The 26,659-nt window shown below is 37.5% G+C and overlaps 1 protein-coding gene across 1 annotated transcript in view; it reads right to left on the bottom strand.

Moving 5' to 3' along the window:
• MOXD1 (monooxygenase DBH like 1) overlaps window positions 1-15,167 on the bottom strand; it is a 177,426-nt gene extending 162,259 nt beyond the window's left edge. The window contains exon 1 of the mRNA XM_036768249.1: window positions 14,904-15,167. Coding sequence (XP_036624144.1) covers window positions 14,904-15,167 — 264 coding nt within the window. The remainder of the gene's footprint in view (window positions 1-14,903) is intronic.
• Window positions 15,168-26,659: the final 11,492 nt, after the last annotated feature.

The following is a 26,659-nucleotide window of genomic DNA, read 5'->3' as shown; positions in this document are numbered from 1 at the left end:
ACAAGAATCTTATCCTTATCTCTGAGGCACTATTAAAACAAACCCATGCAATTTGTCATCAATCCATTAACATCCAAAACAACTGAACTTTAAAATAGATTTAAAGAGAAACAATTCAAAACTCATTGGACTACCTGAACACTATCACCAGAAAAATAGCCTAGACATTATGTTTTACAATTTCAGGATTGGGGAGGTATGGCTATATACTGGTACATAGTTTAACGAGCTTCAAGCTCATTGAGGCAACAGTGCGGTAGGGCAGTCAGCCAAAGGAAGACCATGATTTTTAAAGGTACATTAAATAAAGAATATCATCCATAACAAAGGAAAGCTAGTTCCACTGTACTCTCCTCTGTTCTGATTCCATCAGCAGAACTGTTTCCAGTCATTGGTACCACATTTTTGGAAAGGTCTAGACAAACTGGAATATGTCCAGAAGAGTACGACTAGGATAGTAGAAGTCCTGGGGGGCAGGCCAGAAGGAGAGCATTTAAAGATTTGGATTAGATAAAATAAATACATTTTTGATTAAAAAGCTACAACCAAGTCTATATCATCATTACTAAGTTATTCTTGATTTTTATAACTTTCTTTCTTCCTCTGCTTCTGAACCCATAAATTCACAAAAAACTCCAAAATGTTTAAGGTTTCCCCACTCAGAATAGCTGCCAACAAAACTTTCTTAATATCTTAAAACTACATTGATAAATTCACACTAATAGTATTTAGTCCAATATTATTTGCAATGAATATTTTGGTTAACCCCTTTAGATTGGGTTAAAGCCAGGCCAATCTTATAATGAGTTTTACTCTAGAATGGATATTATTTTAGAAAGGTTCCAGTGTATTTACAATTTGAAAATCTTCCTTTAAAAGAGGGGAACTTTAACTTTCAAGTTATTAATATAACGACATTAAGATTTACTTAGTACCTACCAATATTTTAATTAATTAAAAATGATAAAGATCATTTACATATAAATTTCATCTTCAAAGTGACTAATTTCTAATTAAATAGACCTAACACAGTCATGGTTTTATAAGAAAACATTACCAAATTAGGAAATAATTTTAATGAAATATTTCAAGTATACAAATTCATTGTATCTTTAATGTATGAAAATATGTTAATTTCATTGTATTTTAAATGCTTGTGTATTGCATCTTTCACTGCAATAACAACATCCATCAATTGTCCAGGACTATACTGTTCTGTAATAAAATATATTTCTTGAGATGTCATAGAAGCATTATTCCTAAAACAGGTTTTAATGATATGTTTTACTTTTAAGTTCATTATTCTCTTTTTTAAAAACTACATATAAAATATGAAACTGGGGTCCATTCTACAAGTCAACATTAGTAGAAGTTGACATGTAGTTGACATCTATCACATGGAAATGTAAACAATAAAAGAAATATTAGCCTTGATTATCTATGGGTCTAATTAGAAAACTTGTTAAACTTTCACAAACCATGACTTCTTTTCTTTCTCCTTTGAATACAAACTCCAGAGAAATTTTCTGACTGGTGTGGGTAAAAGTAGATTGGAGTCCACACTCTTATGAGGGTAATAAAAGACCCCGTTTGGGCCTTGGAGAATGTAAGCACAGCTGCTGGAGGAACCCCAAGAAAAAACGTTCCCATCTGTCATTATATACTTCAACAGGTGCAGGTAGTGGGGCTTTAAAAACAAATATTTCAAAAGCCTTGTTGCTTCAAAGATTGTTGTTTTTAATATCCATTTTCCATAAAGTGTGTTATGGTAGTTTGATGATATTGACAGAGGCAATAGCAAATACCTTTATGCTGAAGAGAATCTTTGATCCCGAAAAATTCTAAAGTTACCAACCAAGTATGTAAACACCACATCTACAGCTGGACCAACTAGTTTCCCATCCCTACATCCATCGGTATATGGTACATTGTTTTTAATTAGAGTAGTCTCTTTAATTTAAAATCTTGGAAATTTGGGTGAGGACACAATGGTAGAGATGTACCCTATCTGAAGAGAGGCATCACTTTGGATGAAATGGAAACTTTCTCAGTTTAATGAGAGAACTTTTTAATACACGTAGAAGCACTACTGCTCAATAATAGCAAACATTCACAAATCTTTTAAGATCTTCAGAGTACTTTGTGGACATGTATTACATGAGTATATTATATATGATTATATAGAAATATATAAAATTTCATCTGAGCCTCACAACCCTTTGAGCTAGGTGTTGTTATCATTCCCAAATTAAGGAAACTAGGTAAAATTACTTTCCCAGGATCATGTATCTAGTAAATATTTGAGGCTAGATTTGAACTCAAGTCTTCCTAACTCTATTCACTATGCTACATAATACCTCATGCTACAGAGAGGGACTGGACCTGTGATTTCAATGACATATATGGTTCCTAGTTTAGGAAACTCCCTCCCCTGATACAGGTTGGACCTTTCTCTACAATTTGTACTTTTAGAAAGATGAATAGAGCATTGAAAGGCTAAGTGACCTGGCCAGAGTTTTACAAAGCCAATAGATACAACAGGCAAGACTTGAACCCAGGTCTTCCTGGCCCTGAGTTGGCTCTCTAGCTGCTATATTGCACTTTTGTTGCCGTTCAGTCATTTTTTCAGTCATGTCCAACTCCTCATGACCCTATTTGGGGTTTTCTTGGTAAAGATAGTGGAGTGGTTTGCCATTTAATTTTCCAGCTCATTTTGTAGATGAGGAAACGGAGGCAAACGGGGTGAAGTGACTTGCCCAGGGTCACACAGTGACTAAGGGTGTGAGGCCAGATTTGAATTCAGGAAAATTAGTCTTCCTGACTCCAGGCCCAGGACACTAATCCACTGTGCCACCTAGGTGCCCTACTCCATAATAGTCAATCTAAAACCTCTAGTGATTAGAAATGCCTGAGGAAGTACAGGAAGAAAGGACCAGACCTAGCCCAAATAATCTTGGGGAAAAGACATTACAATTTTGAAGTAAAACTTGTCGATTGTACATATGATGTACCAGAATTAATCAGGAAGTGCCTATTCTCTTAACTAATTTTTCCCTATACTCTGAATTCTTCCCTGTTTTTTATATACTCAGGTCTTCTCCATGGTTAAAATACCTGCCATTCCCCTCATGGGATCATCCTATATGCTCTCCTTTTCAGAGCCAGTCTTTGAAAGAATTTCAGAATTCAGAAGCAATATTAAAACAACCACTAGTAGAATTCAATAAGTCTCATTTTCCACTGCTTTCTCCAACCCTTCCAATATGACTTCTAGCCCAAACATACAAAAAACTCCACTCTTTCCAAAATTACCAACGCTCTCATTACTGCTGATAACTTTTCCTCAGTCACTGTCTTCCTCTACCTTTCTGGAGATTTTATCTCTGAACGATCTGTCCTCCTTTGGCTTCTATAAGATTGCTCTAGCATGGTTTTCCTATTTGTCTCATCATTTCTTCTCAATCTCTTTAAACGTGGGTATCCCTCACTATCTCTTCTTTCCTGGAACTTTTTCTATTAATTTCTGATCATCTCATCTCATCTCCTCTCTTTCCCTTTCATTTGTCTCTCTGTTCATCATTGGCTCAATTAACATATCTATATAGATGACTTCCAAATCTGTGATAGCTAGCCTGCTCTCTCCTGCACTTTAGACTCACATGCCTGAGAAGCAAAGATGGGCATACTTTTCTTCCAATGGAAGTTGGAAGCACTTTATTTCCAGAATAAAACTATATCTTCCCCCTTAAAAACTCATCCCTTCTTCATACTTTACTATTTTAACCCTCCTTATTTACTTTTCCAAATTTATTTCATACGATTTCCCATCATTCCTCCAAACTGGGCTTTAGTTTGAGTTATTTCTCAGATTTGACTTTTAATCTCCCACCTACATGTCTTTGAACAGATTTTTAACAATGCCTAGGTAGAATATCCTTCCTTTTAACTTTCTTAGGACTCATTTCAAGTACTACCTACCTGAAAAGGTTTTCCTGATTCCTCCATTTTTTCTCATTTTTAATGATTTGTGTATCGGCTATATGCCCTCAATAGAATGTAAGATCCTTCAGTATAGGAACTGTTTAGTTTTTGTCTTTGGATCTCCTTTAACATAGAGTACACATTTAATGTTCACTGAATTGAACTGAATTCTAACAGGGGCCTTTAAGATTGTTTCCGGAGTCATTCAAATTGTAGAACTTTTCCTTTTCCTTTCATATCAGTTCTTCCTTCCTTCCTTCTTTCCTTTCTTTCCCTTTCTTTCTTTCTCTCTTTCTCTTTTTTCTTTCTCTCTTCCTTTCTTTGACATCCCTTCATTAGATATTGCTCACATATTTAATATACATTTAATATGCAAATATTAATATATTAAGTTAAATGGTATTAGCCTGGAATATTGTCTTTTCTAGCAACAAACTTTCATGAGAAACATGTTCCAAGAGCTTTTATCTATCTTATAGGATAGATGCTCTTCTACCCTTATGTTTTCCATTTTCACTTTTTTTTTTCACTTAAATCTGTTCCTCAGAATCTATCAATGTTCATCCAATAATTAGAAGGAATTTTGGCTAGTAAAAGATAAGAGGATTGTGAACTTCCAATTTGTCAGAATGGTGTACCTTCTGTGAGTTCTCCATAATTCACTACCAAAATTTATCCTTAGCCAATTACACAATACACCTCCTTCCCCAGTATTTATATAATACATATTACATTCTGGGTTAGAACAGATTAGTTTAGAAAATAAACTTTTTTAAAAGAAAGATCTGACCATGGTAACATATTTAAGACTTATTTCAAATAGACTCATTTACATCTCACTAGTAGATCCCTATCTCTCCTATTATGTATTTCCTTAACAACTACAGATGTGGAAAAAGTGTAATGAGACTGATTTCCATATTTATAGAATCATAAAATCTTCAAAGTCATAGGAGACCTTGGAGGTTGTCTAGAGTCTGCTCTAGACCAACCTCCCACTACTTTCAGGAATTCTCTTTATAACCTCACTGAAAGGTGATATATTTAGCCTCTGTTTGATGATTTCTAGTGATTGGGAGATTACTCTGTCACAGGAATGCCAGAATTCTAAATAGTTCAAATTGTTAGAGCCATCTGCCTTAGACTGAGTCAAAATCTACCTCCATATAACTTCTACCCTTTTGTGCAGGGCCTAGAGCAGGGTGGGGAACCTGCAGCCTCGAGGCCAAGTGGCTCCTTGACAAGGACCTACAGGGATGCTTGTGGCCTCCAGATCATAGATTCCCCACCCCTGGCCTAGAGTAAATAATTGAAATTCCACTTTGCAACCTTAAAGCATTATGTAAATGTGAACCATCCTTATTGAATGTTTTTCAAATATTTGAAGAGGATTATCATACCTAGTAGGTACTTAATAAATGTGTATTGATTGATCTATTCCCCTCCCCCTCCAAGTTTTCCCCAAGCTAAATATCCCCTAATAACATTTAGTTAGACCTTACCCCTACACTTGAATAATTCATTTTTTAAACCTAGTCTATATGCTTTCACATTAAATTTAATCATTGTATTATAAGCTTATCATTTAAACCTATCAAGATCTTTCAAAATCTTATTTTTGCAACCAATAGTAGTTATCCCTCTCACCTTTATTCAAGAAAAAAATTTGATAAATATACTCTCTATGTCATTATCCAAGTCAATGAAAAAAGTGTTCACTGAGACACTGAGACATGACCAAGGGTCAGAATCCTTTGGCAGAACACCAAAGACCTTCTTTTGGGTTGACACTGATCCAGGAACCAAGCCCTTTTAAATTTGATTGTTCAAAGATCACTGCATCTGCTTGTACTGTTGCACAGTCCACAACTCTCCATCTTGCCCATATGGATATCATAGGAGAGTTTGTCAAAAGCATCATAGTTTTGAATCCTGTTACATGTACTAAGATTTTTCTAAAGACTTTAGCCGTTAAGATGAACACAAATATAAACTAAACAAAGACATCTTTTCCTCTATTTCTGACTCAGTCAGAGATTTTAATTTTAAATTGAAGTTTTTCTTCCACTCCCACATAAAAATAAATAGGAAGTGGAGAACTGGGGCAGTTCTGACTCATTTCTTACCCGTACAGTCAATACTCCACCATTTATGGACTGATAATCCCCAGCCACTGCTGCTTTCCTATGCTTCTATGGCTTTTGGCCATTTCAATGCTCATTAGCACCTCCAGGAGAAGAAGAGATGTGTTTGTATGGATGATCTGAAGGTTTAGGATTTTCCAAATGTGAATTGAGCCAATGTTACTGCACACTAGATCTAGTGAAAAGTTTGAAGGAAGAGACATGTATCCTAGTGCTTGGTTACTATGAGAATTGACAAAATGCTGGAAGCTGTGCCTGCCACCTTGAGAATCCAGAACTCTCAGGATGTTCCAGTCAATAAAAGTGATAGGCAGGCACTCCTGGCAGAGAGTCAAAGGAAAAAGGACTTGCTTGCAAATGTAAATTTTGAGGCAAGTTCATTTACTGTCCTTGTTTTGAAATCTATGTTAGCGACACCAGATTTTCACTATAATGGGAACCACCATGCAACTCAGGATAGCTTACTTCCTTCTTGGGCTCCACATAAGAGGAAATGACATAGTAACATTGTAACATAGTCTCACCTATAATGTTGTCCTTTGGGCTGCCATTATAGTGAAAGTCTAGCTTTGGATGAAGAGGTAGCACTCTATTTCCCCCACTAAGATGTAGAGGTTTTGAAGTTAAACTGAAAGTGATATTATATTTGACTTTTTTTCTCAGCAGTCATTCACCAAGGGACAAATTTCTTCAGCCACATAGATTTATTAAAACATTTACAGACCTTTCTCTCTTTATGGTTTTGTGCAAATATATATTATGAAAATAATAAAGAATTATGAAAGAAATCTGCATTCTAAAAAAACTACATTAATTTCACCGTGCTCTCTCTTTGTGCTCCTCCCCCTTGGCTCTGTGCTCTGTACCCCCCCACTCCGCACCCCCCCCAAAGAAACTCAATAAACTCCTCCATGTGAAAACAGAAGAGGTGCTTAGAGAGACTGCCACTGCTGCTGCCAAGCTTGGTTTGAGACCTCATGTACTGAAAGAGGAGATCTTGGTCCCACTCTGCCCACCAGACTGCCTGTCAGGCTCCCTGTGTGTCTATCTTCTACTGGGGCTCAGGTGCCCCGTGTCTGTCCCTGGCCCCTGCCTGTCCTTCTGTCCTCTCTTGTCTCTGTCCATGTCCAGCCCCCAAACATTTGCCTCGTGTTCTTCTCTGTTCTGACCAATCCCCTACATGGTGAATCCCAAAGTGTTCCTCCTCCTGTTCTCAAAGTCCCTTCCTGCCTTCCTCCCTTCCTTCCCCATATCCTCTGGCAAATTCGCATTACCTTTACATAGAAGTCCATAGAAGGGTCCACTTGTATAAAGTGAGAACTGTCTGTACTAATATGCATTGGAACTATCACATCAATAATATGAAATGGTAGGGTAGACAGATAGACATAGATGGATAAGTAGAGAGACAGACAAAAAGATGGACAGATAGACATAAAGGGGTGCTAGAAAGCTGGAAAACAGAAAGTATAGAAGGTACTTGTACAAGGGTGCAGGAATGAAAGGGCAGAAGAAGAGGATGCCAGTACAAGTGAACCCAGAATTCAGAGAATACTTGAAATCAGTGATAGTGACATGATTAGTGGTAAATACATAATGGGCACACTATACGAGCTTTGCTACTTACTTCCTACATGACCATGGGTAAATACAACCTTTCTGAAACTAATTTGTCATCTGTCAAATGAGGAAGACAGATTAGATGATAGTTAACATCCTTTCCAGCTCTAAATCTTATAATGCTATGTACCTATTGCCATCATAGATGAGAAAATGAGACAAGGCAAAAGAAAAAAAGTTTAGCCACTAATAAAAAACAAACTTTTATAAAAGTCATTGGCAAGCTAGATCAAAGTTAGAGACTCTTGTAGTTTACTAAACATATTTATAAACAATATCATAGTAAGAGAAAGGAAAGAACATGTAGTTTACACATAGATTTGAGAAAGCCTTAATTATATTTCTTGTAGGCAGACAGCTTGTTATGCTCAACATCTATTGAGTTCTTTGAAGTTTATGCCAGCTGATGTTTCATAATATGTATACAGTAGTGAACTTGGCAAAAACAACTTTCAGAAACTTGTAATCGATGCTAGAAGTCCATGGTTGTTACAGTGTCCTTGTTATTATTATTTTCTGACTTAGTTCCTGTCTACTGGTGCATATTTTCCTAAAATACATATTTGACAAATGGTAAGAGAAGACCAAGGAGCATATACTACGTCTTTATCTGGATGAATAGTAATTAGGGAAAAAATTTACATTTTCATAAGGAAATTACCACTTTTCAAAAATGTTGTTAAGAAGTCGTTTGAGCTTTGAACGTTTATGAAAAACCATAGTTTAAGAAAGTCTGGACTGAGGAGTTAGGATTTCTCTTATCTCTATGGCTAAATAGCTATGTGCTTACTGCTGGGCAAATTACTTAACCAGCTCTGAGTTTCCTTATCTGTTAGGTTCATTCATTTATTGAACAAATATTTACTTGTAACCTGCTGTCTACAAAATGCTGTGGTTGGCAATGGGAAGATGCAAAGTTTTGAAAAGACACTATCCTGGTTCTTTTGGACCTTATGATATTGTTAAATGAGATGGGAATAAACTAGACAATCCCTAAGAACCCACATAACTCTTGTTAACTTTATAAGCAGAATCATCTTGGAATTGATATCTTCAGAAAATTGTAATTAACTCTCAAATACTAGAAGAGATTAGTTATCAGTTGTTATTAAAATATAACAGTGTAATATAAAACTGGTTTTCTCCTTTGAAAAATATTCAGATATGTAACCCTAAATTTAATATCTGGTATTGTGGAAGGGTCATTGAATAAAATCACTCTTAGTGGCTCTCTTCTGTATATGTTTCCATTTAAAAATTCTTCCATTGATGACAAGTTACTGTATAGCATCTAGATATTCAATATAATTAATTTATAGTTATATTGATAATAGCTCACATTTGTATAACAATTTACAACTGTAAAATATTCATGTCTGGTAAGGATAACATACTATAGTAGAAAGAACACTGCATTTGTTCTGAATTTGACTTTTCTGCAACCTGTATGACCCTTGGGGAAGTGACTTAAATTCTCTGGGCCTCAGTTTCTTCATCTCTAAAATTAGGGTGTCAGACCACACTAGTAGTCCTCAAAGTATAATGCAGGAAACCTGGAGCACCTCTGAGATCCTTTCAAAAGTCTGTGAGGTCAAAACTATTTTCCTAATAAGATGAAGGGGTTATTTGTCTAGTAAAATACTCTCTTTTCCAACTACATATCTGTGTGAGGTCAGATTTTCTTAAAATATTTCATCCAAAATAACATGATGCAACAAATTGAATGTGGAAACAGACATGAGAATCCAGCTGTCTTCTATTAAAACAGCTATTAGAGAGATTTCCAAAAATATATAAAACAACACCATTCTTCTCACTAAATATTTTGTTTCTAAAAAAATATAGATTTTTTTTCATGTTCTTTATGTCAACATATAATGGGATTGTTAAAATTTTAATGAATTAATAAGTATTTTAAAATTATTAGGATTCCTTTCTAATGCTGTAAATATCTATATAATTTATGTAAACAGAAGTACTTTGAGGTTCTCAATAATTTTAAGCTTGTAAAGGAGTCCTAAGACCAAAGAGTTTGAGAACCACTGGACTAGATGATCTCTAAGGCCCCTTTCAGCTGTAAATCTTTTCCCTCTTTAGATCTTTGGGTTTTCTACATAGCACATCTCACTACAACACAAAAAGGCCAAGTAATGGAATTCATTAGACCTGGATTCTAGTTGGGACTGCCATTAATTAGCTGAGTGACTTTGAATAAGTTGCTTGTTCTCTCTTGTCTTCAATTTTTTATCAGCTAGAAAAAGGGATTGGACTAGATGACCTCCATAATAACCACAAGGTGATACTAACAGTACACAGGGTTATTATGAGGATCAAATGAGATAATATTATAAAACACTCAGCACAGTTCCTAGAACATAGTTGGTGCTATATAAATGCTTATTCCCATTCTAAATTCCTCCTCTTCTAACACTTTTTCCCCTTCTAATGTTTCTTCCAGCTTTAATATCATATGATTCCATGGAAGACTATATCCTTTTCCCAAACAACAAAATGTTAATAATATCCTATCACAATACCAATAATTAACTAGGGGAAAAAAATGAACTTCTTATTCCCTGAAGTGCATCAGGATTTCTTCCTTCCTACTTTCAATGGTGAAATTGCTGGTTTCCAAAACATTTCAACTACTTGTATCAATTGAGATACATTGTTCACTAAATTGCCTTTCTTCAGTCAGGTTCTTTGAAGTCATTTTTTGAGCCAGAGAGAACAATACTGCTGGAGGGAGCATTGTGTTACACCATAGCGTGTCTACTTATTACTAATAACACCAAAGCATGAAGCTTGGATGGATCCTTTTGTCATCTGAAAATTTTTTGGCTTTGCTCAAAGGCTTATAAATATCTCTTAACAAAGCACCAGCTGAGCTTGGTCAATGTGGCACACACTTCTCATCTTCACGTTTCTCCGGCCTTCCAATTTGCTTTCCAAACATTTCTTTGTTGCCGTTGGCAGGGATGCACTTAAAAGCAGCACATCGTTAACCACAAAGAATGCTCCCTGTTTTCTGTTATTTAAAATCCCATTCCAAGCACTTCCCAATGAACAGCCTAGGAGCAATTAAGCTGCCACTGAAGACTACTCTCTCTAATAGAAATGCTTTGGTTTTAGTGACAGCTAACAAGCCAGGCTGTAACAAATGATAACATATGTTTCATTCCCCATTCACTAACGATTTATGGCTCCAGAGTGAAGATGAATCAATTTTTGTGTAACTGCAACAGACAAACCTCACAATGCTACTCTCTTCTCTAAGTCACACAAAACAGGCATTCATCAGCATGGATTACTTGTCTCAAAATGGGGCTCCTCAGCTGCTATGTGGTTGGGATGGGGGTGGGGTTGCACTGTGTCCCACAAGGGTGGGGAACAAGGACAGGACATGAATCTATCAGGGAAGCATGTTAAGCCCATTCATTTACACAAAGATCTAAAGAGCAATTACAAAAGTCAAGTAAAGGTTGCCCCTAGGCACTTAGGTTTTAGATAGTCAGTAGAGAAACCAACCCGAGCCATATAATAGGTAATAAAGGTAAATCTCCCTAGGACAACGTATCTGATACGTTAGAATGAGATAGTCTTCCCTATGTAACTGAACACTTCTCTCATTTCACGTTTTTATCTTAATATATGCATCTTGTGTGGCCCAATATACAATTCTCAAAAACAATTCTAAATGCAAGGTTATATTAATTTCACAGAATGGGAAGGACTAGTGAATAAAAGGTCAGACCTCAGTGTTCCCCTTCCCAACCCTATAAATGTGCAAAAATACAAAATACAAAGTCACTTAACAAACTATCAGGCAAATGCCACACACTGCTGTCTGGGGTGGCCTCACGCTGTCAAGAAGAGTGGTTAGCAACCATTGAAAAGTGATGGGCCAAGCAAAGTTCAGACATCCTTCCTGTAGGGGAGGAGTGACCATGGTGTTGACCACCCACTGATTCCCAAGAAGTAGAGGGGAGGGTGGGTTATAGATGGCAGATGATTGAACAATTGCTTAGCCCCTATGAGGGGAAGCCATGTAGGTGGTAGCAAGTGGTGAATGGGATAGATATAGCAGCAGCAATCCGAAGACTAAAGAAGTGGTCCAAATAGAAGGTCATGGATAACTATAGAGTTTCGCAACAGAAAGGGACATTAGGGATCATTTAACGAAATTCCCTAATTTTAGAAATGAGGAGAGTAAAGTCTAAAGAAACTTGTGACTTGTTCAAGGCCCCAGAACCTGGATTTGAACCTAAGCCTCAGAGACTTTGAGGTACAGGAAGAATGACTCTAAACTTGAAATCAGAAGAGCTGAGTTCATGTCTCCATAGTGTGGTCCTGGGTAACTTATTTGACATCTAAGCCTCAATTTCTATACGTTTAAAGTAGAGATAATATTGACTACATGGGACTCTTTACTGACTGTCCCCTTTTTCAGATCTCTTTTCTGTGTTATCCTCCCCCATAACAATGTAAGCTCCTCCAGGGCAGAGAATGCCTCTCTTTTTGCTTTAAAATAGTTTCTAGCACATAAAAAGCATTTAAAATGCTCCTTGCCCCTCATCCCATACTTGGAATGAACATTAGAGATTATCCATCTCACCCCATTATTTTATATACAAGGAGCCTGAGGTTCATAAAAGTGACATCACAGGGTAGTACTGAGGAGAGCCTGTGTTGGCTGATTCCAAATTCCATGCTCTTTCTACTTTACCATACTTCCTTGAAATCATTGTTCAAACCAGTAAGAAACTGGACATGAGGGCACTCTGGTGAGAATATTCAATTTCATATGTTGAAATCTGAATTCAACCTGGAATAACAAGATGAATGGCTTAATTCTATTTCCTGTGAATTATACTAAATGAAGGATGTTTCTATTTATGCTCTTCAGTTTCTTTTCCATCTTCCTATGAACCTGATTAAAGTAATTCATTGAGTTTCTCTATGTTATGAAATGAAGGAAAAGTGATGACGTTATAGCTCATGGGGGAAATGGTCTTTTGCAGCTTAATGTTTAAACTGAACATATTAGAAATGAAAAAGATGGTAAAATTCCTCTTCCCTTATAATTAAAATATATATATTTCAAAAGTGTGGATCTCTAGTTGTGTCTCTTTATATTACACGTCAATGGATTATTTGAATTACAAAATTAAATTAAATTATGAATTGAAAAATGCTAATTCATCTACATGTAACATTTATTGAATTCCAACAGTGTGAAAAATGCATTTTAGCTTAATAAAGTTTAATAAATGTTTAATGGGATTATAATATAAATTCATTGTATTTGTATGTGTACTAAAGCTATTACCTATGTTGAAACAAGATTCTAAACTTAGCTTTTCTTCTATCAAATTGTGTGGACTCTCTAAAATGTTTCTTTCTTGGGAGAAAAATACTAAGCTAATCTTTAAAGAGAGTACCTTATTTTATATATCTATATAATAAGATTACCCTATGCCCTTTCCAATGGAGGATGCAGGGATTGCTAAAAGGCAGATTATCAAAGAAAATAAAAGGAAAAAGTTTCATTTTAAGAAGACATTATCTACTTCTTGTCAAGAGAAAGTCATTCAACTTGCTGAGGCACGCCTTCAGGTCAAAAATTTGGTTTAGAAAGTTAGTGTCTAAGCACCAAGAGGAAGTTGTTATCAATAACTTATTTCACAGAATGAAATTCTCAAGTATCATTTTATTTCCAAAGACTATATTTTAGGTTTCAAGAGTGATGAAATTCTGAAAAGAAAAAAAAAAGATTAGTCTCCTGTAAAATGGCAGGAAACTAAAGATAGGACGATGCTTAGTAAATTTTGCTATTAGCTTTGTTGTTTCTTGCCAAAATAGGTGTTCTTGAATCCTAATTTCCTCATATCTCAAACTAAATGTGTTGGTAGGGATAGAAGGATCCGAGAAGTCCATACTGGCAAGGGCACGTGGAAAAATCTTCTAGGTGAATGTAAATTGTGTTTTATATTCACTGATCTTATTTACAGATCTTTCAGATTATGCTCTGAACTGATGTCCTATGGACCATCAGCAGACTAGTATCTAATATTTTTATGAACCATTTTTAAAAAAAAACTAAAAGAATAACTTCAAAGTACATTATGATTCGGGAATGTAAAAGTATTTTTTTTTTGGACTATTGCTGATGGTGAAGACAGTGAAAGGCTCCAGATGACATAATTTCCCGATTCATTTTAATCACCTGATGAATCCACTTTATTTTTTTTTCTTATTCACGAAGAGAAATATGAGCCGTCTGGCAAGACAGCAGCTGTCAACTGTCTAAAGCGCGGTTCGAACGCTATCTTCCACCTCCATTGAGAGGCGTGATAACCTTGTGAATGTGGGTACCGACCAACGCAACCCACAAGGCAGGGAATACTTCGAAAAGATCCTTCTGCCCTAGGATGGTGACCGGGATAGAGAACTTCCGCACCAGGGTAGCAAGCTCTGGCAGAATAACATTAAATCCCGTGCGTATTGTTAGTAAGGTGCTCAAAGAAAGGAGACGCGAGATTGTCCAGCACAGAGCGCTGTTGATGTCCCAAATTCGAGGACTGAAGAGCAATGGAAAGCATGGAGTGACAGCAGTCAGAAAGCCATCAAGGAGAATGAACTGAAAGAAGGGAAGTCTTTTGGCTCCTGTAGCCCGCAGCCTGCCCCTTGGAAATGCAAGCAGCTGTAGTCTGGAACCCCCAAGAGCCCCACTCGCGCTTTCCGACAGAGTCAGAGCATTGTCCCAGGCAAGACTGAGACTGCTGTGGCACAGTGGATGTTCTTAGTTCAGTGGGAGTTTGGGGAGGGCTGAAACTCACGGAAGGTGGGGACTGACGGCTCTGAACCTGGTTCCAATCAATCCATCAAAAAGCCGTTGCCTACTCGCCAGATGCTGGAGATACTACAAAGAAATAATCCCTCTTCTCAAGGAGCTAACATTCTAACGGGGGGAAAGGCTGATGGTGTGGCTCTGAATGTCAGTCTCTGAAGACCCCCAACCTCCACACAAATGCACAAACACAAGCATCTGGTCCCTGCTGCTTGCGCCCAGTCTCCCCCATATACATATCGTAGGGCACGAGGTAGGAAAGCAGTGAGGCAGGGGCCATCCAGTCCCGTGGGGAGAGGGGCACTTACCTGCAGATAGGGACTGCCGTTCTCCACCCCTCCCAAGACGATGTCCGCTGAAGTCATCGCTCCGGTGGGAGAGAAGCCCAAGCCTACATAGCCAGCGGTCTGCACCTCCAGGCGAAAGGCAAGGGTGCTGCCCTCGTGACCCCAATGCAGCCAGTACTTGCCCTCCCAATCCAGGAGAGCGCGGTGTGGGTAGCTGCGACCGGTTCCCCCCGGGGCGCTGCCGGGGAGCAGACCCCACAGGAACAGCAGGGACCAGCGGCACATTGTGGTTCTCCTCTTATTTTGGGCACCTGAGCAAATGAGAGAGAGGAAAGAGAAAGGGAGTGGGAGAAAAAGAGCCACTTGGGAGGATGACTGGCTGGGACCTCCTCCCTCGGTCCCCGCTCCCTCCCCTGCCCAACCTTCCTCCCCCTCCCCACCCCTACCCCCGCACCAGCAGATGGTAGCTGCTCCACTCGGCCGCCCGCCGCGCCCAGGAGGGGGCCGGCCTGCCTCAGCCCGCCCGCCCCTCTGCTGAGCCCTAGGCGGCCCCAGACCCAGCAACCAGTCTGCTCCCGTCCCGTCTAGTCTCGTCTAGTCGCGTACTGCCACATCTTTTTTTCTTGTGGTTCAGTGGGAAAAGCGCTGGTTTTAGTATCCCACGATCTGGGTTCAGATTCTGACGCTGCCACTTACTTTGCAACTTTATGATCACTTCTCGAGTCTCCGTTTCCTTATCTGTAAAATGAATTAGATGATCTCCAGCTTCCCTTTCAGCACCAAATCTGAGGTCCACTTGGGATCTTTCAGCAGTTTACTAGGGTCCCAGAATCTTGAGAGGCAGGTGGCTCAGAAAGGGACAGAAGGGTCCTGGAAGAAGAAGGAAAGATAAAAAGAAGAGAGAGCAAAGGCGATGGGTGTAAAGATAGCAAGATAGCGGAAAGGGAAATGGGGGTGGGGAGAGAAGAGGACTTTGAGAGGAGGGGGAAAGAGGTAGGGGTTGTTCTCTTGGGAGGAAAAAGGAAAGAGTTCATTTGAGGAATGTCACGAAGAGGAAGAAATAGTGACTTGATGAGCGGTCAGAATAAGTTTAAGAGGGGAAGTGGGGGTAAAGGGAGGAGCTTGTGCGGAATACAACTATTATCTATCGTATGGAAAAGAAAGTCAGGGAAAGTTTTTCTCTTTTTTCCTACACTTGCTGTTTACTTTTTTCTCTTCCACTTCCATAGAGGCAAGCCCTTCATTTTGAATAGAAGGCTGCAAAAGATGTTAAGTGACTTAGCTAAAATGGATAGGCTATGGTATGAATAGCAAAACCAGCGTTTAAAACCAAGTCCTCGGACTCAAAATCCAGTTGTCTTTCCACTGTACGGAAGAGAGTCTTTTGTCTTTTTGTTCAGAGAGAGTCCTGACTATTGGGTGGAACATCCTTCATACTCTACCCTTGGAGACTAGTCAGTCCTTTTTGATGTGTTCCTATTTTCAGCCCCTGAGCTTGGCAATCAGTCAACATTTATTAAGTGCCTGCTTTGTGCCAGGCATTGTGCTAAGCACTGGGAATACCGGGAAAGGTAAAAGGCAGGTGTTCCCCTTGAGGAGGAGCTGTCATCCTTATAAAGGAAGCTGTTATTTCCTCAGTCTTCTACTTGCATGTATAAACCATTGGTCTGGCTCCCAGATACCATTCCAGCCAATTCATATTTTCATATTTTGCTCCTTCATACATTCAGTATTCCAACCAAACTACACTAGTAGTTGCTCCCCCAACTTAGCAAGCCATCTCTGATCTCATTGTCTTTAAAGGCTCTCTCCCCTCATCATCCCTCCAATGTATTCCCTTTTCACCTCCACCTTTTAGAATCCTCAAATTCCTTCAAGGCTCAGCTCAGATGCCACCTCCTCTTGTTCAGTCTTTTGGTGTGACTGATTCTTCATGACCCCATTTGGGGTTTTCTTGGCAAAGTTACTGGAGTGGTTTGCTATTTCCTTCTCCAGGTCGCTTTATAGATGAGGAACTGAGGCAAACACGGTTAAGTGACTTGCCCAGGGTCACAGAGTTAGTAAGTGTCTGAGGCCAGATTTGAACTCAGGAAGATGAGTCTTCCTGACTCAAGGCCCAGGACTCTATCTACTGTGCCACCTAGCTGCCCAATAGGGAGCCTTTCAGGATGACCTCCTCTCCCAGTCATTAGTGTTCTCTGCTTCCTAATATTGCTTTCTATTTACATGTCTGTATGCATCTTATGCCCTGCCCCACCAGAAAAGAAAGGAATATCCTTGAGAAAATTATTTTAAGGGATTTTGTCTTTGTTTGCATAGCACATATTAGGCACTTAAATGTTTAGTTTATTAAACTGAATAGTGTCCCATAAGATTTATGTTTCATCAGTCTCTAAGTTTTCCACCTAAAGCATGGCCTATTGCTCTAATTTGTTTTCTTCTCCAACTTGGATTCCTGCTTATTTGCATGCTTTAAACAAACTTCAACTTATACTTTTTTGTTTTTCTTTCAAAACTCATTTTGATGCCCTAATCTTCTAAAGACATTAACTAACTAGAATGATCTCTAAGATCCATAACATAATTGAATACCTAGTTTTTGCTGAAGTCTATATTTGCATAAATGGAAAAGAAAGAAAGTCATAAATTTTTCATCTTATTTTTCCATTAATGTGAAATCTTTGAGTAAATAAGGACTTTGTATTTTTTCATGTCTGGAATTTCATCCAATTCAAGAGTTTAACAAATATTAAAATCAATAAAAACCAACCTGAGACTAACTCCACGTGAACACAGTTATGAGCTTAATTTGTGCCCAGAAGACCAATCAAGTTTTGGTCTGAGTTGACCCAGAATTTGAGGGGGGAAAAGATGAAGAAACTATTCTAAAACAATTCAGGCCTACCAGAATTCCTCTGGATTTAAGTATTTTTTTCTTGTGGTAAAAACAGGTGAGGAGATTTCTTCAACCAATGTGAATTGGCACTTGTTCTTAGAGGGATGCCTGGTCCACTAAGAGGTCAAGTGACTTGCCTGGTGTCATGTAGACAGTAAGGTCAAAGGGAAAACTTGAACAGAAGTTTTCCTGACTTCAAGACCAGTACTCTGTCCACCACAACTATGCTGCCTCTATTTATAGAAAGACGTAAGTGTTCAATGAAGGTTTGTTGAGACATAGCATGGCATAGTAGATAGAGTTTTGGACTTGGAGTCAGGAATAACTGGGTTCAAATCCCACTTCTAACATTACCTGTGTGATTCCAGGAAGGTCCTTTCAGTTGTCTAGACCTCAGTTAGCTCAGCTAAAAAATGAATATAAAAATTCTGTGACCCCCCTAAGGTCCTTCTCATCTCTAAATCTATGATCCTATGAAAGAGCTATAGCTAAACTATTGGGATTCATGGGATATTTACTAGTCCTTTTTTTCCATTTAATTCCAGCTTGAATTTTCCTAATAAGATTATTACCAGGTAAATTGTTAACACTTTCGAAAATTGTGAGGAGAAGCACTGCATTCATATAAAAAAATAAAGAAGGGTGCAAGGTGGTAACAAGAAGCAAGGCGGTGACATGGATAGAGAGCTAGACCTAGAGTCAGGAAGACCAGAGTTCAAATCCTGCCTCAGACACTAATTAAATATGATCCTGGCCAAATCACTACCACTCTTCACCTCAGTTTCCTCACCTGTCAAATAAAGATAATAATAGTACCAACCTCCCAGGGTTATTGTTAGGACAAAATGAGATATTTCTAACGCACTTCACAAATCTCAAAAAACTCTATAAATGCTATCTACTATTACTGATTTGGTCAAATTAATACCCCTAAACATCAATAAAAATAAAATCTGAAGATTCTTAGACTGTGGAAAGGTTGTCCAAATAGCTTTCATTGAAGAATAAATGGGAAGGAAACAGGTGAATTGATTTTGAAATTTTTCCAATACCTTATTTGAAATGTGTCAAATTAATCCTACTATTTTCTAGCCATGTCAGTAAGGGCGCACTGCCCCCATGCCTTCTTTTCACACGTATCTAAAAAAAACCAAAACAGTGGGCATAAAAGATCAGAGATTCAATGAAATCCTATCTAATTTAAATCCTAGAAACCTTACAAAATGTCGCACTTTTACCGTGAATCATCTTCTTGTGTTTTCCAAGGGGGAATTTAAAATCACCCTTTAAACAGTTTTTAGCCTTCACCCCCTTCAGAAGTACAGCTTGAGATCAGCCAGTGTGCCTGCACCCATGCCAAGCTTTCTCACCCACAAACCCTCTGCTGCAAAGGTTTATTTATATTTCCACATTAGTCAACTGCAAAAAAAAAAATCTCCAAGACCAGTAGAGAGTCAAACCAAAGGCACTTGGTGAGGGCAAGGAGTGTCTAAAGTAGGTCATTTCTCTTTTGGAATAGCATAAGTGTAAGCAATTTTCCCTCAGCATACCAAAGGTGTAACAATAATACTTAATGCTTAAAAAATTCCCATCTTCTAGGTAACTCAAAGAGAAATATTTACATATGTGACCTCAAAGATCCTCCAACACTTCTACAGAGAAGGCAGAACACTGTCTCAAGTCTAGTTTACAAAAAGAGGCACAACCATGAGGTCATTCAATTTGTCCAAGTTCATCCAGTGAGTCTGTGCTAAGAATAGAACTTTGGTTTCCTTTTGACCTAACACAAAATATTTTCTCCATTCCTCACTATCCATTCTAAAAAAAAAGGCTTTGAAGGTTACTAAATGACCATTGTAATAATTTCTTTCACAAGGATGGATTTTTAAGGATGAGAACAAAATAGTATAATTTACAACAAGAAAAGTAACATAGATTCTAGATGTGCTCAATAATTCACAGCAGATGATGATGGAAATCACTTAGTTAACAAGTATTGGCTAAGTGCCTACCCTGTGGCAGGCACTGTGCTAGGCATTTGTGATGCAAAGACAAAAAAAAACCCAACAACCTTACTTTAAGGTCTAAGTGACCTTACATTAATGAGCTTACATTCTATGGGAGGGGTGTAGCATGTGTCTGTTTGTATACACATATACATAGATACAATATATACCCATAATATGCAGATAATATATAATGTACTCATATGCATATAATATACATGATGCTCCCAAAGACTTAATGAAGTAAAACTTTGGGGACATCCTATATGTGCATTTATATAATATACATGTAATATAAAACAAAATGTCTTACATATAACATGCAATACATGTTATATGCACATAGTATCTATATATATATATATACTGTGTTATGTAGCACATAAGTACATACAAAATATATAAAAATACATAAGTAATAAAATAATTTTGACAGAGACAACTGCTAGGGGAATTAGGATTAGGAAAGAGTTTATGTAGAAGGTGATGCTTTATTTTCTGAATAATGATGGTGCCAGTGATGATGGTAGTGGTGGTGGTGGTGGTGGAGAAGGAGAAGGAGGAGGAGGAGGAGGAGGAAGAGGAAGAGGAGGAGGAAGAGGAAGAGGAGGAGGAGGAGGAAGGAGAAAAGAAGAAGAGGAAGAAGGAGAAGGAGAAGAAGAAGAAGAAGAAGAAGAAGAAGAAGAAGAAGAAGAAGAAGAAGAAGAAGAAGAAGAAGAAGAAGAAGAAGAAGAAGAAGAAGAAGAGGGAGAGGGAGAGGGAGAGGAAGAGGAAGAGGAAGAAGAAGAAGGAGGAGGAGGAGGAGAAAAAGGAGAACAAGAACAAGAACAAGAACAAGGAGAAATACTCTATTTACTTTGGTCATAGGCCACAGAAAACTGACATAGGGTTAACTGGCTTCCTCCAAAGTACCCTACAATTTACTGTCACCCAGGACTGTGCCTCAGATATGCATTAAAGACTTAAGTTCGCATATAAATTACGCAAAGACAGTCAATAATTATCACCACTTTACTCTCTTTAACAGCTATCATTTTACTGTGCCACTGTCTACTTGTGTTATTTTAGGCAAATAATTTAACCTCTTTGAGACTCAGTTTCCTCGTCTATAAAATAAGAATATTAATACTGGCCTTGCCTATCTCTCAGAATTATTGTGAATATCAGCTATTCATTTATTCACATCAAGTAATGTATCTTCTTTAGTCTCTGTATACTTTACAATGATATACAATTATAAGGTGGTTTTATTGTTATTATACACTATACATGGTGTCACAATGGTAAAATTCTGTTAGTTCAGTGCTCTGGGATAACAGTTGAACAGAGACTATCGCCTTTGTTGGCTATTACTGAGCCTCCATTTATAGAAAGGATTTTATTATCACTGAGATTGGAATAGTTGGAATGGGAACAATTTACATTCAGATCCCTAACTTTATTTGCTTACTGCTAAGCACAAAAGGTTCTAGAAGTACATGCTCATGCACATGATTCTGCCATTGGTTTTCATGGCTGAACTTTACCTAGACTTAGGCAAGTAGGGTCAATTGCCCAAAGTCCCCATATTTTGAAGGATCCTAGAAATGATGAAATCTGATTTCTGTAGGAAACAGGCAGCTAGAGCTGTCAGCAACTTGGGAAGACCTTGGAAAAAAGGAGAGAGACCAGGTGGGAATAAATATCGGTGTGGGGAAAATGACACCCACATTACAGAAAGAGCACTTTCTTAAAGGGACCTGGCCCCATCTAATGAAGTGGACTCCAGATCTTCCTCACAATTTGAGATGTCTCCTTTCTCCAGGGCCTTATTTTTATAAAGTTTGATACCTTGTTTGATACCTGAACACTCTAGTGGGGCTACACAAAATACAGAATCCCACTGGTTTATAGACCTTGCTTCAAGGGCCAAAAATTATGTATCACCTAGAAATGTTATATCAGTGGGTGGGGATGGGGGTGGTGGTAGTTATGAGAAGCAGGGAATATCTCCACTGACTAATTAGTCATAAGATGGATGGATTCCTCCTCATGTTAAGCAAGAGGAGATGGTATAAGTCTTATATGCCAAAAACAAACTGGGGGACTTTCTGCTCCACACCGCCCTTGCTTGGCTTGGTCATGGAATTTGAGCACAACAGGATGGAGATGTCCATGTGTAATGGTAATCAGGGTGGGACTTTTTTTTACTGTTTTCCCTTTTGGAATGTTGAGGTAATCAAGTACCTTTGATGAGTCTTGCCTTTCAAATGTAATGGCAAGCAAAGTGGGACTTTTTGCTTTTTTTGTTTGAGTGCTTCTTCTCAGCACTGAGGTAATCAAGTGCCTTTGGTGAGTTTTGCCTTTGTTTCAATTGGGAGTCTTTGATTGAATCAAGAGTCTTTGGTGACCTGCTTAAAGAAAAAAAAGCCTAGTTTACATGGGTTTGAATAGCATGGCTGTGATGCCCTCTTACCCTGAGAAGGGTATATAAGATCTGAGGTTGGCATTTTGTTTTGGGGCTCTCACTCACTGAAAGAGTGTCATGTGACTTGACCAGACCAGACTCTGGGTAGCTGTCACAGAGCCCCCTGGCTTTGAAAACCCACATGTTGATACTTCTCTCTCTGGTAACTGTATGTATTGCTATAGTTAGAGAGTTAGGAGCCTATCTACTGGTTTGTGTTTATTTGCTCTATTTATATAATGTATGCTTGTAATTTCTGTTTGTGTACTCTCCGAAGTTCAGAGTGCTGGCTTTCCCCCCTGAACTAAGTGAATGATATATGTACGTTTAATTAAAGTAAGATTGTAAACCACTTAAAGTTGCTTTCCTTAGAAAAGCATATCAAAGAACCTGTGCTAGCAGCCCTCCTGTGTGCTGGTGTTATTTGTCTTAGCCACTGTAGTGACAAGTAGCATTGTTATTACACCATGTGAGCATTCTTGTGGTTACACAAGTAAGCTTCATAGTAGTAAACAAATAGAGAATATGAGGCCTATTACAGGGGCCTTCTATTAAGTACCTATTTTATCTAGTTTTTCCTATATGATTTATGTAAAATACGGATTAGTACATTGTTTACTCATTCCTATTAATAGATGCCTAACTAAAAATGCATTACTAGATAAGTATGTCAATGTCACTTAATAATTATTGATAATCATTACCCATTATAGAAGCATGCTGAACTGATTAATACTGATCAGAATGTGGGTAGGGGTCCAAAATGAATCATCTCTCACACCAGGAAAGAAAGTCCTACTCCCTCACCACCTCGAATACACAACTTTGGGCTGCATGCCACCTTTTTGTGACACATCATTTTTTTAAAAAAATTCACATTCAAAGATAAGGTGTTTTGGTTTTTACTTATATAAAAAATATTGGCATGGGTTAGGATTGATCTACAGAGTGTAATTTGCTCTGGAGCCACTTACTTCCCTGTCTTTCTAGTCATATTATACATCATTACTATGTTCATACCCTACAGTTGAAATAAACCAGTCTTCTCAATGTTCTTTACACATGATAGATACTTTACTAGACGATGAACTTCTTGAGAGTAGTGACTATTTGTTGTTGTTGTTCTCTTTTTTTAACTCTTCTTCATATCCCCAGTGACCAGCACATAGTAGACTCAAGAAATGTTTATTGTCTTGAATTGCTCTGGCAATGCCCATAATAGACCATCTGCCTTTAATGATCCATTCTCCCCTGAAGATTCAGCTCAAGTACCACCTTCTCATTGAGATCTTTCCTGATTCCTTCCAACTGCTAATGCCCTGATTCCCCAAATTACTTTGACTGATTTTTCACATATTCTGGATATACTTGTGTCCCTCTATATACTGTCTTCCTCAGTGGATCTTAAGCTCCTTGAAGGCAGGGAATGCCATATTTATGTGTTTGTAATTCCTAGTACTCAGAACAACCTGTAGTATATAGTAGGTATTTAATAAGTGTTTATTATTTGATTGATTGATGGATTTGTTGATTGGTTGAATGATTAGACCTACCCTGATTTTAAAATCTTTTGCTGATGATTCATTCAGGTAATTTTCACAAAATGAAATTTTCATCTAAAACAACTTAATTTATTTTATTGGTAAAATGTTATTGGGCTCCACAAGCAGTGGTTTTTATAGATAAATTGTTAGCATGATTAATAATTAAGCTTTAAATTTTTCCACAGCCTTTTTGTAATCTTTTGTCATCATGTATTAATTATGTTCCACAGAATTTTGTGAGGTCTTTGGGTTTGCAGTTTAGTCAGCTGAGATACAGAAAACCTAAGTCATCTATAGAAGAAAAAAAACACAGAGTATTTTCAGTACCTTCAACTGACTCATCCACTCATCTTCTTTCTTAAGTTGTATTTCTAATTATACATTTTCAAATTCTTGCTTCTAAGAAGCTATGATCAATTTGGGCATTCTCTCTGCCAATGTATATTGCAATCCATTCATATGTGAATAAAGTCATGAATGGATGAATGAATAAATGAAATAATGAAAAGGTATTTAGTAAATTTAGTAAATTCCCAGGTGCTAATCACAGGGAATATTAAAAACAAAGACAAGATATTATTCACTACCTTCAAGGAGCTCACATTTTAACAGGTAAGAAAAAGAGTATGAGTGGTGTCCAGGAAGGGTTGCTTTGGAAGTCAATGGGATGGTGAGTGGAGTCATAAGGTAATTGATATACATGGACTTACCAAGAGTAGTTGACATAATTGACAATATTCTATACCCTATCTGTACCCACCAAGTATTTCCTTTACCTATAGTTTTGAATCTGGAAATCATGATGCTTAACACCACAAAGAGAAAAAATATATAGTACTGAACAGATAGGTTTTGGTGACAGGGAAAAATTTAAGATGTTTGAAAGGGCTATGTATTTCCCAAAACCAATACAGTTGGTTGTCTTCCTTCTCTTTAATTCTTAACTCAACTCACAGATCATCTGCTATGCTCCTCAAAAATACATGTATTTATGGACAAACTAGACATGTTTTCCATCTAAAGATATATCATAATATTGTCAACAATTAATCGATAAACATTTATTTTCAACCTATAATGTACCCCTTTGGTAAATATACCCAAACATGTGCCTCACTTGATACTGATGATTAGAGGATCATCCAACAAAGCTATCTCTGTGGTTGCGTTTTTTAAGGAAATGAATTGAAATCTACATTTGCAGAGAGAATACCCAAACTGATCACAGATTCTTAGAAGCAAGAAATTCCATAAGGTGAAAAAAATGGCAAATTGGGTCTCTTAATCACTTGTTTAGAGAATTAATAATATCTATGTTATTTTTGATTATTTTGCAATTTTCACCTCCTGAAGATATCTTGAAAAAAATCTATTTCTGACTGATCTAAAAATTGTATTAATTCATACATAGATTTCCTCTGTACATTTTTGGTCAAATCCAGCCACTTTATGTGAGTTAATTTTCTTTAGTTTCATTTCTATTTGCTTAAATAACATATTGGGTACAAATAAGGTAGGTAGGTGGCACAATAGATAGTTCTGGGCCTGGCATCAGAAAGATCTGAGTTCAAATCTGGCCTCAGACATTTACTAGCTGTGTGACACTTCACCTCTCTCTGCCTCATTTTCTTCAACTGTAAAATGGAGATAATACCTACCTTGCAGGTTTTTTTGTGAAGATCAAATGAGTTAATACTTACAAAGCACTTAACATGTTGCCTGGAACATAGTAGGTGTCATATAAATGCTTATCCTACCCCCTCCACATATGTTATCATTCAAATTTGGTGGATCTATTGTACATCATCATAATATATTATTATAGAAATGTGGGAGAATCTATTCCATTTCACAACTATTTGTTGACCTTTTCAATTTTATTTGTGGATGCTCTGGGTATGATTCAACTTAATCTCATAACAAATTTTCTAGAGAGTTTCTCCCCTTAGTTATTTTGTGATTGTATAGTTTGTTCCCTATTCCTTAATATTTTACAAATTAGTTTATCTTCTAAACTTGTGTTGGTATTAGCTATCATGTCTCTGTGATTCTCAAGGAGATTTTTTTACTGGGCAAGGTATTTTCTAGGGTCTTCTGATCTTCTCATTGTGATGATTGGTTTTGGTTTTGATGTGACCGGAATTGTGGTTTTATTGGTGTAGGGAGCTCCTGGTGTTGAACTTTGTCTACCAAAGATTAGCACCTGCTCCGCAACTTAGACTCTTACAGAATTCTCTGGAGAACTGAAAAGTGAAGTGACTTCCCTAGGATCAGAGTCAACTTGTCAGAAGTGGTCGTTGAACCCAGATCTTTATAACTCTGAGATCAATTCTTTGGTCACTATACCAGGCTGTCTCTTAACAGTGATTGTGGCTAGATGACTGACCCTGGAGTTAGGAAGATGTGAGTAAAAGTATTACATCTAACAGGTATTAACCAAATGACCAGGGGCAAGTCATCTAACTTTTTCATTAACTCTGGAAACTCTTTAAGACAACAATTTATTGACAAGTTTCTGATTTGTACTGATTCTGTGGAGCTCACCATATTGATATAACAGGTTTGTAACAAAACCAAAACTTGGTAAGAAATAGTAACGATCATAGTAAATGCTTTTTACTTTTATCTGTTTTCTACCTTTTTTTAAGTCAACAGCTAGTTTAGGTGGGTTGGATTAGATGGCAACATGGTATGGATTCTGAGTTGGGTAACTTGAATTTAAATCCTGGATCTGACGTTTAAACACTGTGCAACTTTACATAAGTCACAGTCTCTCTAGGCCTTAATTTCTTCAATCAACATTTATTTTTTAAAATAATATTTTATTTGCCCCCCTCCTAATTATATGTAAAATACAATTTTTAACATTTGTGGGTTTTTTTTTA

The sequence above is a fragment of the Trichosurus vulpecula genome, chromosome 7 (assembly GCF_011100635.1).
Source record: "Trichosurus vulpecula isolate mTriVul1 chromosome 7, mTriVul1.pri, whole genome shotgun sequence".
NCBI classification, from domain to species: Eukaryota; Metazoa; Chordata; class Mammalia; order Diprotodontia; family Phalangeridae; genus Trichosurus; species Trichosurus vulpecula.
The sequence above is the reverse complement of the archived record's forward strand: the minus strand, read 5'-3'. Positions and strand labels throughout refer to the sequence as shown.